The sequence below is a fragment of the Amblyomma americanum genome, chromosome 2 (genome assembly GCF_052857255.1).
Source record: "Amblyomma americanum isolate KBUSLIRL-KWMA chromosome 2, ASM5285725v1, whole genome shotgun sequence".
Classification (NCBI taxonomy): Eukaryota; Metazoa; Arthropoda; class Arachnida; order Ixodida; family Ixodidae; genus Amblyomma; species Amblyomma americanum.
Window position 1 is genome coordinate 144,450,100 of NC_135498.1, and position 13,634 is coordinate 144,463,733.

The 13,634-nt window shown below is 46.8% G+C and overlaps 1 protein-coding gene across 1 annotated transcript in view; it reads right to left on the reverse strand.

Annotated features, from left to right (window-relative positions):
- Positions 1-216: 216 nt before the first annotated feature.
- LOC144121848 (uncharacterized) overlaps positions 217-13,634 on the reverse strand; it is a 31,544-nt gene continuing 18,126 nt past the window's right edge. Inside the window, exon 2 of the mRNA XM_077655264.1 lies at positions 217-4,488. Coding sequence (XP_077511390.1) covers positions 3,295-4,488 — 1,194 coding nt within the window. The 3' untranslated portion in view covers positions 217-3,294. The remainder of the gene's footprint in view (positions 4,489-13,634) is intronic.

Here is a 13,634-nt window from a genome sequence, read left to right on the forward strand (position 1 = left end):
TCTGAGTGTCCAGCGGTGTGGCTGCCCGGAAGCTGCAACGAATGGTCTCCGTCCACGACGTATGCATCTTCGTCCTCAACGTAGACGTGATCTCCATTGGCGTCCAAGGATTTACCGGATTTCGCCAGCCTAGTCGCAGAACTTCCAGGAGGAGTCGTAGACGTAGGAGTGTGATGAGGAGAGACAAGATCGCTATGCGAGAATGAAAGCGGTCTGGAAGTGACATAAGAGACGCTAACGAAGAGCGGTTTCCAAGATGCGTTATACGAGCCTGTCACCACAGCGCCTGAGGGATCTACTGATGACAACTTCGTTGAAGAGGGTGCTCTGCTTCGAGAAGTTTTCCCAGCAGCTTTAGAAGAAACGGTACGCTGCGTTGTGGATGAGGCCTTCGAAGCGCTGGGGTACACTGTATACGTTGACAGCAATGAAGGCGAAGCGTTCGATGATATTACAGATGGTCCTAGAGTGGGTGTGGTGTACATTCCGTTAACACTCGGTGAACGCGACGATGTGATAAGCTTCGTCGGAGGCTTTGTGTTTCTTGATTGCTGCGTGGTTTTTCTTGTCGACGTGTGTGTGTTGTGCCTACTTGAGGAAGTATAATTGCGAGTGTTTACCGTTCTGCTGATGCCTTGCATGCCATCTGATTGAAGTGAACCGTTAAGTGGCAAAAGTGGTGTTGTTTGCAGAACCTGAGCTTGAGTTGCGTACACAGATGAAGTTGGCGTCGCTTGTGTCGGCGAACTTGGCTGCCTCGAAGTGCTGTTTCCTTTCTTCGGACGCCTCCTAACAACCGTCCAGTCTGAGGCGTATCCGTTAAGAGTACTGTTCCCTCTTTTAGTCTTGCTAACAGTTACACTTTGCACACGTGAAGGTGCGGGACGCGCGACGCTGGGCGACGAATATTTTGAATCGGTTTTTTCTGTTCCTCCAAATTGAGTCTGCTTCGCAGTACTGCTTGTCTGCGACGAGCCGGCGGATTTGGCCAGTACGAGTATTTTTCCTCGCAGAGTAACTAGAGGATTTTTACGTGTTCTAGACGTCAGCAATGTTGGCGGAGGAGAGAGGCCGGAAAACAACAACGGTGTAGGCGATCGAGTGTTGCTTGCGTCCTCCGGTGAGCGAGATGCCTTCAGGACAGCCATTGAACTCTGCAGGGGCGAAGGCGATGGTGTCGGTATACCGAAGAGTGAGAAGTCCGTGCCCAAAATGTGCCTCACATCTGATGACAAGCGTTCATTACCGTAGCTGGCGGAAGCCTTGGTCGGTGTAATCTTTCCATTTCGAGAAATGCTGCGTGCCTGCGGCAACGAAGCTGTGGTCGAATTAGTCTCTGTCTCGTCCACACTTAGATCGTCACCACTTTCAAGTTTGACCTCGTCTTGCAAAGAAGATTTAAAGGCTTCAGTGCTATTTCTGGATTCGGTGAGCGGAGACTGAAGCTTCGGAGCGCGACCGTCCGTCGACCGACGACCGCCGCTTTGGGTTTTCGTCTTTCGCTTACCCTTAGATCTGTTCCCTTCTAATTGCTCAGTGGCTTGGTTTAACAAACTGGCATGGAGCGACTTGCTAGCGCTAATCATGGCGCTTGGTGACACAGGCGGTGCGGTTACATCGAGTGAATTGGCTGAAAATGAACTTGTAGCGCTGTTTAAAAGCGGAGATGTCGATTTTGTGTGGCGTACGATTGACCAGAAGCAGGTATTTTGGCACGTGGGAAAACCTTCGTCACTGTCAACGTTACGCGTGGTCGCAAGTTTCGCCAACTTAGAAGTTCTTGTCGCTCCAACGAATACGGAGGTATCGGGTAAACCTGCTGCAATGGTTGCTAACTTTGCCGTGAGAGTATCAGTAGCACTCGCTTGACTTGAAGATGAGCTCGGTCCATTCCAGAACGAAGAAGAAATAAACGAAGTTTGCATTCGCGAAGTAGTGGCATCGTTTCCTTTTGAAATGCGGGCCGCGGAAAGAGTTTGGAGTTTGGATGGGGGGAAACTTGAGCTCAATAAGAATTCGTCGACTGATTTTTCTGGTGATGCTGTAACAAGGACCGCGCTTTTTATGATAGTGTGTTCAGAAGTAGATGAGAGCTTAGTTTTTGAAGGTGCTCGCGCTTTTGATGGAAGCAACACTGCTTCTGTGCGGATAGCTTCAGCACCATCGTTCTCTGATTTTTCGTCTTCACTGCTGCTTGGGTCAGGCATCTTTCTGGTTGATGGGCTCTCAGAGTTGGACAAAGCTCGAGGCACTTGGCTGCTTTTGCTACGAACTTTCTGGCTTTTTGTAAACACCGAAAGTAGATTTCTGGTATCCTCTATGGAAGAATGAAACTGTGGTCGTAAAACAAGGTCAGCTGGTCCCAGCAAGCTTTCCTTTTTCAGCCCGGGCTCCTCAGGTGCTTCAGTCGGCGCCGGAGTAGTTGTCGATGGTTCGTTGCGGGCATCGTCTTCCGAATCTGGTTTCACAATTGAGTTTAGATAAATATTCAACACTCGTGTGGGCTGAACTCGGCTTGACGGTGTGAAAGTGCGATTTCTCGAAGATACGAATGATTTGAGGACTCTGGCTTCACTATTGACACTATGCGTAGGTGCGGCTTGGCCCAGACCGATGCTCAGGATTCTGGTTTTCTGCCGTTCTTCATTTTCTTCATCGTTCTTCTGAGCGCCTTCAGAGTCGTTTACAGACGACGGAGTTGTCGCGTCTTCATCCTCGTCGTAATCGCCTTCACTCCAGTCTTCAGTCACATCTGTTCCTGCGGGCAGTGGAGTGGTAAAAGGGATTTCTGTGCCCTGAGTAGTGCCGGCTTCAACTGTTTGAGGAGGCTGGCTTTGGGTGTGCGGAATAAAAGAATTGGATTGTGAGTTCTCTTTTACAATGGCTTTGATAGAGGCGTTGGCAGGAGCTGGTCCTCCAGAGTCGGGTTGAAAATCGTGGTCATATTCCTCGTCAAAGGATTCTACCGGATCCAGATTCACCTCTTGATTCTTCGCAGGCCCCCACTGATCCTTTTGGGTCATTGTGGTTGTGTTACTTCTCTCCTCTTCTGATGGAGTAAATTCTTTCGGGCCTAACGACTGCTTCGAAGGCTGAACTTTAGACGTCGCAGTGGTCGTGGTCGATTCAGGAAAACTTTCATCGTTCTCATCTTCGTAGTCCTTTTCAATAGGCGCACCGTATCGTGCAGGCCGGCGTGTCCTGTACACTGTAATCCTCTTGGTGAGCAACGGTCGCTGCGAGCGACGGCGCGGCCCACTTTGCTGCTGCTGGTTGTCGTCCGCAGACGCGCCGCTAGGATACCCGGAAGTTGTGGCGATGCTTTTTACTCGTACGCGAATCTTCCGGCGCCTCGGCGATGTCGCTGGCGCCGGAGTGGCCTGCGAACTGTTTGTAGCCACGAAAATCATACTGACCCCTCCCGTCATTCAATACGAGAGGGGTCTTGACGTGGTTCTTTACCACGGATGTTGTATCCTGACTTTGCGAAGTTTGCAGCCCGACCGACGCTACAGTAGACAACGACTGCTGCTTGCCACCATCGTATAGTTCTGGCTTTTCTTCGTCCTGGATAGGTACAGTTTCCGGAATATCAATCGCTGGTAAAGCACCGCTGGATTCAAGTTCATCTCCGTCCACTGGCTTGGGCACCACCCCGACAGGAGGTCCTGTCCTGTGTACGACAGCGGCCGGTGGGAGCACGGCCGGTGCAAGTGATCTCGGTCCGGTAGGGGACACCAATACAGCGGCGTCTGCTTCCTGATACGATAGATTATCTGCGCCAAGTGCCGGATGTGACCGAGGTTGGACGACCAGCGAGATGACAGCAGCCTTATTGTTGTTAACGTAAGGCCGCTTTGGCAACGACTGTTGAGCGACCACGTCTGACAGCGGGGGCCGACGTTCCAACGCTGGTGGCAGTGACTGAAGCACAGGCTGCGTCCTCACGAAAGCTGTTAATGGCTGCTGCTGCTGCTGCTCCAGTCCGCTCACTATACCAGTCGGAACGACTGGGTTTGCGGGCAGGGCACGAGCTGCCACCCTGGGCCCGAGACTAGAGACCGGGAGCGGCTCTCGAGAGTGGTCCACTTGGCCTATGAAGCGCTGAGTCGGTACGGGAGGGCCGTCGGCACCGTACGGCTGCACGTAGCCCTGAGGGAAGTCTACTAAGGCGGGTAGCTGCGGCACGCTGCGGAGGCTCGGGTTGAACAGCCCCGCAGACACGTGAGCAGGCGGGCTGTCATCGTAGTAGACGACGCTGCCCTGCGGCGTGCCGAGAGCGACTTCCACCCGGGAGAGAGCTCCACCATGTGCGATGGCGCTCGTGTAGCGCGTGGTCCGGCTGTTGGGCGGCGCCACCTGGGCCACGTCATCCACTCGAATATCCGCGGCTCCCGTTCGGACGCTGTAGCCGTACCAGAGCACTCCGGGAGGCTTGGAGCCTGTCGGGGCTAGGCCCGTAGGCAGCGGCACCGCGAGCAGCAGCGCCTGCGCAGACAGGATCAAGAGAACAGTGATTCATGAGTGCCAAGTACGAGGTTACGCATTGAACAGAAAAGGCATTTATGGCGGGAGCAATGACTGCGGGGCCTTGGTATCAGCTCATTTTAAGGGATTTAAGCGCACGAATGCGAGAACATAGAGCAAGGATCACGACAAGACGAGCTCTAGTTTGCAGCTGAGGGATTTGGTTGTCAGAACGAACAATTTCACAGACACCCAGAAATCCTTAGGCCATTCTAAAATGCAATCCAGAATCGAATTTCCTCTTTTCGTAGTGAGACCTATAGCTTGCGGATAAAGCTGTTGCTTTTTAATATGTAGTATTCTCCATCAACTCCTGTTCCGAACTGGCAGCTAGATAGCAAATAGCCCGTGTTCCTCTCCTTTAGTATTATCGTTAGCATCTTCTGTCGTTAATTGCTGAGATACTAAAAATTAACAGCTTTACGCATGTCTCATACTAAGCGGCATAGTTGAGCGAAATCTACACAGGCAGATTTAGTGCTAGATATGAGGCTTATAATTATACGCTTGTGATCATTTAAGTTGAGTGAGAAAGTAACTGTCCCATATTTTCGGTAAATGTGTTGAAATACCTCGAACGCTGTAGACGGAATGCACTAACGGTGTGCCGGAAAAGAGAATCCAGGCCGGAAGCCGATTTTAGAAATCGCGCGGGTTGCAGCAGGCGCCTTTCCCAGACTCTCTCTCATGCCCGTTTCTGCCATGAAGTCCTGCGTTTCTATACTCCTGGTTCAAATACAACCGGTGTAAACGCTCTTTCTCAAATGCTGGATTATAGTTTACAAGCGTCCGGTTACATTTTTAAATGTCCTCTTCTTTCGTTCCTAAACTGCAATATATTGCGCGAAACGCTCTCTGCATCCGCCGCTTAGGGTAGATGCTCAAAGCTCAAATATGCGTCAAAAGCGGTGAGTGAAAACAGCGAGTGTACTAGTTTCTCTTTTTCCTTTTTAAGACGTTGATTTATGCGTGCTGCCTCTGGCATTCCTGTAGAAAGCTTGAAATGGATGGCGTTTGCTTGTGGCGCGGCCTTTAAAGAACACTAGAAAAACACAGCCCGTTTGCGGTGTGTAATATTTTGGTTAAGGCTGGTCAGAAATTTGCCTTATTGTAACAGAAAAAATAACGACTTCCTTTTGGTCTTCTTCTGAAAACTTTCGGCCCCAGGAAATTTTCGATCTTTGCTAAAACATTGAAGTCGATGCAAATATATGCAGTAATTCCTGTTTAGATCATCTTGTCCTTATGCAATGAAATGAACGCATCTTAATTCCAGCGTGTTAAGCGATCACATTACCGTTTCGGCGTTGTGTCCTTCGAGCAGTTACGATTTAACGGAGTTCAGCGCCTATAATTGTAGGCTTTCAAATATCTCAAATAGAGGAGTCACTTTTTTGTGTGAAATGTGGCAACATACGACAGCTTATTTTCAAACAGCTCACTCACTTCAACTTTTGAGTACTCTGCTTATCTCGTGTACACTGAGCTCTGCAAGTGATGCACACATCATCATGAAATAAGCAGTAGCTGTAACTCCCACTGCTGAGAGTCGGCCAACGGAACGTTAGGCAAGACTTACGCAAGCTATAAGTAGGACTTCTGAGTGATAATGACGTAGAAACGCAATGAAACAAATCGCGGAAGAGGCGACAAAATAGCCTCACCGGATCGCAAATGGTTTTGATATAGGAAGAATGTGTCGTGCCATTCTTTAATTTTGTTTTCTTTCCTTGCATTCTTTATCAGAAGCAAAATACAATGCATGCAGGTCTTTGCATCGCATCTATGTTTCAATAGATATGCCATCGTGTAGTGGTACAAATCAAAGAACACGTGCCACCGGTCAGTCTTAACTGTAATGCTGGAAGAGAAACCTATGTTCTGCACTAAGCTCGGGATAGTGAGGAGAACTTCCTGCATTTGGACAACTGCGCGATAACTGCAGTCATTTCCAGTGCGATGATTATTTGAGCCATTAAGAGGCGATAATATGCGTTAGTAATTCAGCTCCTTTCTACTTGTCGAAAATAAATAAAAAGCAATACGAGACGGAAGTTACACAAGCTTGCCTCCCGGAAGGAACATGTATAGGCATCCCAATAGAAGCGCTGATAAATTGCTTTGCTGCCAGTCGATGTCCTACACCTGCCGGTTTGACAGCGGTCTCTATTCGACCTCGATTACTTAATAGGAACCAGGAAATGCAAAAATGACGCCTCGTCTTCCGCTAACACCCTATGGCAACAAATATCAACGAAGGAATCGGCGGGCCCAAAGGATTAAAGGCCTTCGGAATAAATGCTTTGTCATTTCGGGCGCGGCATGTCCCGCGGCATGAACCGTTGCTGCAAAAGAGTGACTGTGTGCGGCAGTCTGCAGATTGGTGCCACTCGCGCAGATCACAAGATTCGAAGTGAGCGCGCTTAACTATATCACATTGACGCTGACACGCAACAAGGCTCTTTTCTTAATTAATAATATCTTGGCGTTGTCGACTACCAGGTAGAATATTCACCCATACGTAGTTGTCAATATCCGTACTTCAAGTGGTACTCATAGTAGTATTTTTCCTTTACAGAGACCCCCTTGAACCAAAAGCCCACGCGTATATGTGCTTCTGTCTCAGCCTTTCCTAGTGTAGCCCGGATTCGCTGGACACCCTGAGGCGAGCGAGAACGGCGCGCTCTGTTACACAGTGCGAACAAGAACGGATACAAAAAAATATGAATGATTTGCTGACGCGCCGCACTGCTTCGTTTGCCTCATTTGGCGCGTCGATGCAGATCAGGCACATTTACGAACGCGACGCTCGGCCAGAACGTGTCGTTCGGCATCCCCTATATCGCTCGAAGCGAGTCTGAAACGGCGCCGCCCGCCGCTTGCTGCAAAGAAAGGACAAAAAAAAATATACTGCATTAGCGCGACATGTGGGTGGCGCAGCTGCAGAGCCACCACCACTGCCGGTGTGCATTTATTACGCTCCAGCGAGCGACCAACAAAAAAAAATCCACGTAATGGGAGCAAGCAAAGCTCGCGCCAACTCGTGTCCCAGATCACAACAGGCTCTTGCGATAGAGGCTGCAGGCGGTGGAGAGAAGAAAAACAGAAAAAGAAAGGCGATTTTAGGAAACAAACAGCCTCATGACTGTGCAGCGCGCCTACTAAAGCGGAAAATTGTGCATAATTTGACCACCCCTTTTTTTTTCAGCTAGTTGAATTGATAGCGGCGCTAGTAAATTCAAAAATAGCTATAATACCCAGCATATCTAATTCCCTAACAAGACGATTAAAGAGTGAGCACCAAAACGACGACATTGAGCATAAATCCGCTTCTTGTCTGAGAGCTATGTCTGAACACGAAGCGATTATTTGACCATTGGAATATACAGGGCTCTAGAGTCAAAACTCTTCGTTTCGGTAGTACGGCAAAACATTAGCCATTAGGGAGGCGTGTAAGCACCGTCCCGTGTCTGTCGTGTCATAGCATTGCCTTCTTTTCTTGACCAGAGCCACTGTTTCGTCTCACAGCAAGGCGCGACTTTCAGTTGGCTCTCTTGTGGAATGTCACAAAGATGCGCGAATTTGGACGCAGCGCGTTCGGACGAAAATCAAAGCCGGGAGAAGTCTGTACTCATAACTGATTAATCTGAAGGCACAGCGCTCGAGGCGGAACATTTGCTCGTGCGCTGAAATTTAATATAAGCTTATCAATTTTTCGCGAAATAAACCGTTTCGAAAGCCGCTTGTTCTTTCTTTTGTTCTGGTAGGGCAGTCTCAATGTCATGCTGCTTTTAGCATGAACCGTGGAGGGGCTTGACCACGAGAGGTTCTCCAAAAACACTTGGACTACGTAGTCGAGCGATGCTTGCGACGGAGCTATTTAATAGTCTATAAACAGCAAAAACCCGATTGTGAAATCTGAGCATTTGAACATTTAGCGGGAAAAAAGCAACTACGCACAACTCTGCACATACATCAGTGCACACCGATTTGGAGTCCAGGGCCATGCTACCTGCTGAGCAGGGGCTGGGTTCTTAAAGCAGCTTGTACGTAACAACTCTTCGTGTACAGTAACATCGGCTATCATGGCACTGTTTTCGGTGCCGAGGCTGGAGACATTCACGGCTCTTCATAACGCGCGGTGAGATTTGAGCACTAATCTCCTGATTCTGTGGCACCATGGCTATGATACATTCTTGAGTGTCAGATAAACGTTAGGAAATAGCGCAGCGTAACTACAGAAACGCTTAATAATGACACTTCTGCGCGTCTCCCGTCTACCAACGTTTAGCCAGGCGCCTTTCGTAACTTTTCAGCTATTTTTGTTGCAGGTAAACTTGAAAGTGCCTGAATGCAGTCCCTTCGAATAATATAATAGACCTAGAACGTATATGGAGAAAGCAAACTCTTCGTGCAAATACGCAGTTAGGATCTCGTAGTAGAGCGGCATTTCTAGCGTGCTGCAAATGTTTACATTCAGTGGGCACAATGAATGTAAATATAATTCACTAACTGCGGAATTGATGACACACTGAATAAAAGCTCTTTAAAAACGGAACTCGAGAAAACCACTGGTAGCAAAAACCGGGACCATTGAAATGTTGCGCAAGCCATCCATCGAACGGGACCCGGTTAATGAATAATCGTGCCCAGGAATGCCGCGCGCATGCAGCGCGTGAGTGCGAGAGGAGACGTCGCCCAGAAGCAGCACTGCTCTGATAGGCGCGGGTCACGTCGTAATCGCTGAAGGCCAGTGCAGACTCTGCCGTAACCGCCAAACACTCAGGGCTGATTGGACGCATAAACTTGCAGCCTTCCTTGGGAGCAGAGGCTCTGCTGGAATTATTATTTCAGAAAGGCAATAAATGAAAGAAATCCGCAGAGTTTGTGCAAGACGCTGCAAGAAAGTAGGACAAGGTAAGTCCAGCCTCGTGGCGACGAATAAAATTGCGCTTTGCTTTAAAGACGGTAACTTTATGACGGCATATTTAATTGAACGATATCAGCAGAACACATCAAGAAGCAGTTAGTTCTAATTTCTTAATACAAAAAAAATACCTCTGTGAGGTGATTTCTTTCCAGCGACCGAAGGCTGAAAGCGTAGCCACCCTCATGACCTATAATTTCTTGTTTTAGTGCACGAAGCATTAAGACAGCAGAAAGCGCACAAGTTTTACTCAAGCTCTTACGGATGCATTCTGCCTTAAAATAACGAAAATCGACACAGATGCCATGAATGTAAGGACCAGTAATGAGCAACCAGACGCACACTGCTGTAGATTCATGGTCCATTCTGGTTGACAGCGCTTAAACAAACGGACGGAAGACAGAAACAAGAAAGACGACGGCACAGGCGCTGAAATTCAAATTTATTCTAGAACCGCCGAAATACTGCATATACACCCAAAACACAGGTGCCAACAAGCGGTGAAAAATTTTATGCACTCGTGGCAACCGAAGTGATATGGCAAGGAGTGGTAAAACAACAAAGGCTAAAAACTAAAGGATAGAACAGGGAAGGATAAAATCAGAACAAGATGAGAGAAAAATTTTTTTTCACCAAGGCATTTTTAAAAATAATAGTTTGTTTTTTTGTTTCTAGCTTTTGTTGTTTTACCACTACTTGTCATATCACTTCTGTTGCCACAAGCGCATTGAATTTCGCCGCTTTTTGGAGCCTGTGTTTCGTGTATATATGGACTGTTTCGACGTTTCTGGAATAAAGTGGAGTTCAGCGCCTGTGCCGTCGTCTTTTCTCTTTCTGTCTTCCCTTCGTGTGTTTAAGCGCTGTCAGCCACAATGGATCAGCAGCAACTAGCCCGACAGCTTGTCCTATTCAGATTCGTGGTGCGTGGAAAGAGTCCAAGGAAACAAACTTAGTTACCAAGCGGCGTTAAAAGCGCTGAAGAAAAGGCGATGCAGGAAGACGTAAGACATGCAATATCATCCGTATTTTTGTCTCTTCTTCACTACCGGTTTCTGTCTTGTAGCGCTGTAATGAGCACCACTGATTGGCACGCTGGCAGAAGAATTTTTTGGGGGGTGGGGGGGACGTAGTGATAAATTTGGCTTCATGAAGGTTGTACAACATGTCGCCTGCTAGAAGGTAAGGGATGGTCTGAAGTTGAAATTGAGTTGAGCGCTGCTCAGTAGCCCTACTTATAAGCAAAGCAGTAAATAGTTGTGTGGCGGCTTGCGGAAAGGGGTGGCTGTTATATAAGCACCAGTTGCGGCCAGGGAGATAAGATAAAGAAAATTCGGACAACTGAATTTGGTGGCTTAAGCAAAAAAGCCATTGATCGATTCCTTACGGCAAGAAAAAAAAATCGTAAGGTTTTACCATGTTCAAAACCGAGCAGACATGCGAAACCTTGTGTTTAGCCTGGTTGGCTCATGGCTTTGCTTTGCTCTGTCGTCGGCACGTCTGGCGACGATATTAGACTCCGATTAAGCGCTGATCGAGGTTAAGCTGATCTTATCTCTTCGCGCTTTAGGTGCAAATTGATGATGACGACGATGTGTGATGTACAGCACGAAAGTGTATTGCAGTTTAATACGAGGCGTGATTGGCTGCGGCGATGGCATAATTTTTTTTTTTTGCATAAAGCATAATGCATAACAGCATAATACTCTGGCGCACTGGCCAGCGAAGCTGATCTGTTCGCGCCGCCGCGGGTTCGAAACCCTGTCGCGACAATATTTATTTTATTTATTGATTTAGGTGCGGCTTCAGTGATGAAACGGCTTTTGCAGCTTTGGTCGTGAAGTAGAGCTTTCCCTATAAAACCATGTACCTGATACTTACTTAACAGGCACAGAGGTCAGAAATATGTTTTCTTTGCTTTTATTTAAAAACCTCTTAAGGTGCATTCACACACTAAAATGAGCTTTCTAAAAGTAGCACAGAAATCTGTATCTCATATACAAATAGAGAAGCACCTTTGAACGGGTAGGCAAAAAAAAAAAAGATAAATTTCCAGCAGGAGGTAACAAATCTGGCTACAATAGTCTGGGACATGACACTGAACGGTAATTGATCACTGCGTTCACAAGTACACACATGCGAGAAACAGACTTTTGCTATCGTTTCGCATACAAGTGCACGTTTGTGTTTCTGAGTGAATTCGAAAAGCCGCTGCAAACACTAGCTGGTAAAAGTTTTTCGAAAAATTTTGATTTAGCGACGCGTCTGACTTAGACATACCACCTTTAGCGTTTCATCCTTTCGGCGGATTTTATCGCGAATAGCCCTGTACTTCTCAAACTGGAACACGCTGTGCGACAAATTGTGGACTTTGAATGTAGACTTCGAATGTTCCTTCCTCTCCAAAAGTCAGTCACCTGGTTATAGGTGACTCGCCTGTCTATGTGAATGAGATGAGAACATCCTTGCAAGAAAGCCTCTCTCGGGACTATAACACCTCTGCAAGCCTCTTCCCGGCCGTAGTCTGCGCACACTGAGCACTTAGATCCAATCAGCACCAAAGAGTTGACGAAATTTATGCATATTTTTTTGCGCTGCCATGCCAAGCATGAGAAATGGGTCATATATAGTGCAGAACAAATTGCTGCCTGCGATTAGCAGCGCAGCGGCTATGCATTCTGCACAAAGAATGCTGGCTGTGTGTGCAATGGCACACAGCGCAAGCCTTAAAAAAAAAGAAAGAGTGAAAATGCGTGCAGCATTCGAGACTTACGAGCTATTGTTCGCTCTCGTTGTACGATGAAAAGGTGATGTACTGCTTCTTGAACAAGAATTCTTTGAAAATTGAGCCTACGAAAGTGGTAGAGCCCAGGACATGAATGCGCTGGAACGGTATCGGCTCAAATATTTCCCACACTTCGTAGACTCAATTTTCAAAGAAATCTTGCTCATTTGTAGACTCAATTTTCAAAGAAGTCTTGCTCATTTTTGGTCTTGCAAGACTTCGTTGAAAATTGAGTTTATGAAGTGTGGGAAATATTTGCACCGATACCATTCCAGCGCATGCTTGTCCTGGGCTCTACCATGTTTACAGCCTGAACGCTGGATGTGCACATTTTTATTGTATCCCACGTGAGCTCGGAAAGGGTGTTCGTTCTGAGTGCTGCGCTTCTAGCGGTATGAGAATGCACCAGTTGCGGCTTAAACATTGGAAAGTGGTAATGTAATTATTACAAGTGACAAACTCTGACAGATTGTCTACGCCACTACTACCTCAATAATTCCTTGTTGCTCTACTACGTGCTTGTGTATAAGAGAGCGGTTACTTGCTGTTTGGTATTTAGAAAACAAAAGAGGAAAATATGTAGATCTTGTGGATCATATATATATATATATATATATATATATATATATATATATATATATATATATATATATATATATATATATATATATATATATAACATCGATCATATATCATATATAACATGGAAAACCTTCAAATTTTTTGGAAAGAATAAACTCCGAGAAAAAACAAACACGCCCACACATAACCACAGAGCTCTCGCAGTGATTTAATAGTGGGGCAAACAATCTTTGTAGCATGACTCCTTATTCTTAAAAACAAATGGTGAGAAATTATCTAGAACTGTCGAAATTGCAGCGCATTACAGGACACCACTTTGGAGGCTCTGATGCGTCGAGTTTTCATGCGTGCGCTTTTTCAGGCAAAATGCTTTGAAATTTGCAAAATTCATTGGGAACGTGTATTTCCCAGTAGTTATTGTCCGCACCGATGGGGGTATCCAAAGCTTAATGTGAAATCGTACGAGAAGGCTCATCATGGCTGCACGCGCTTATGCATTGTTGCAATGGTCTTTCTTTTTGACACTGTGAAGTTTTCATAAATTTGCCATTTCTAGGAAAATGGATCTTTTCAGACAAAGACACCATAGAGAAGTTGTCGATCACAAACATGACCACTGCTTGAAGACAGTTCACAAACACGGATCACTACTTGAAGAACAACGAGTTCTGGTCATGGACTTCTTATTGCCTTCACATGCATTTTCCTTCTTGGTGCAATCAGGGTTGCAAACAGTTGTACCGAAAAGTACCACAATCTTATTCTGAGTTGCAAATTGACCCGAGTGAGGCGCCTGTCTGCATCAAGCCGATACTG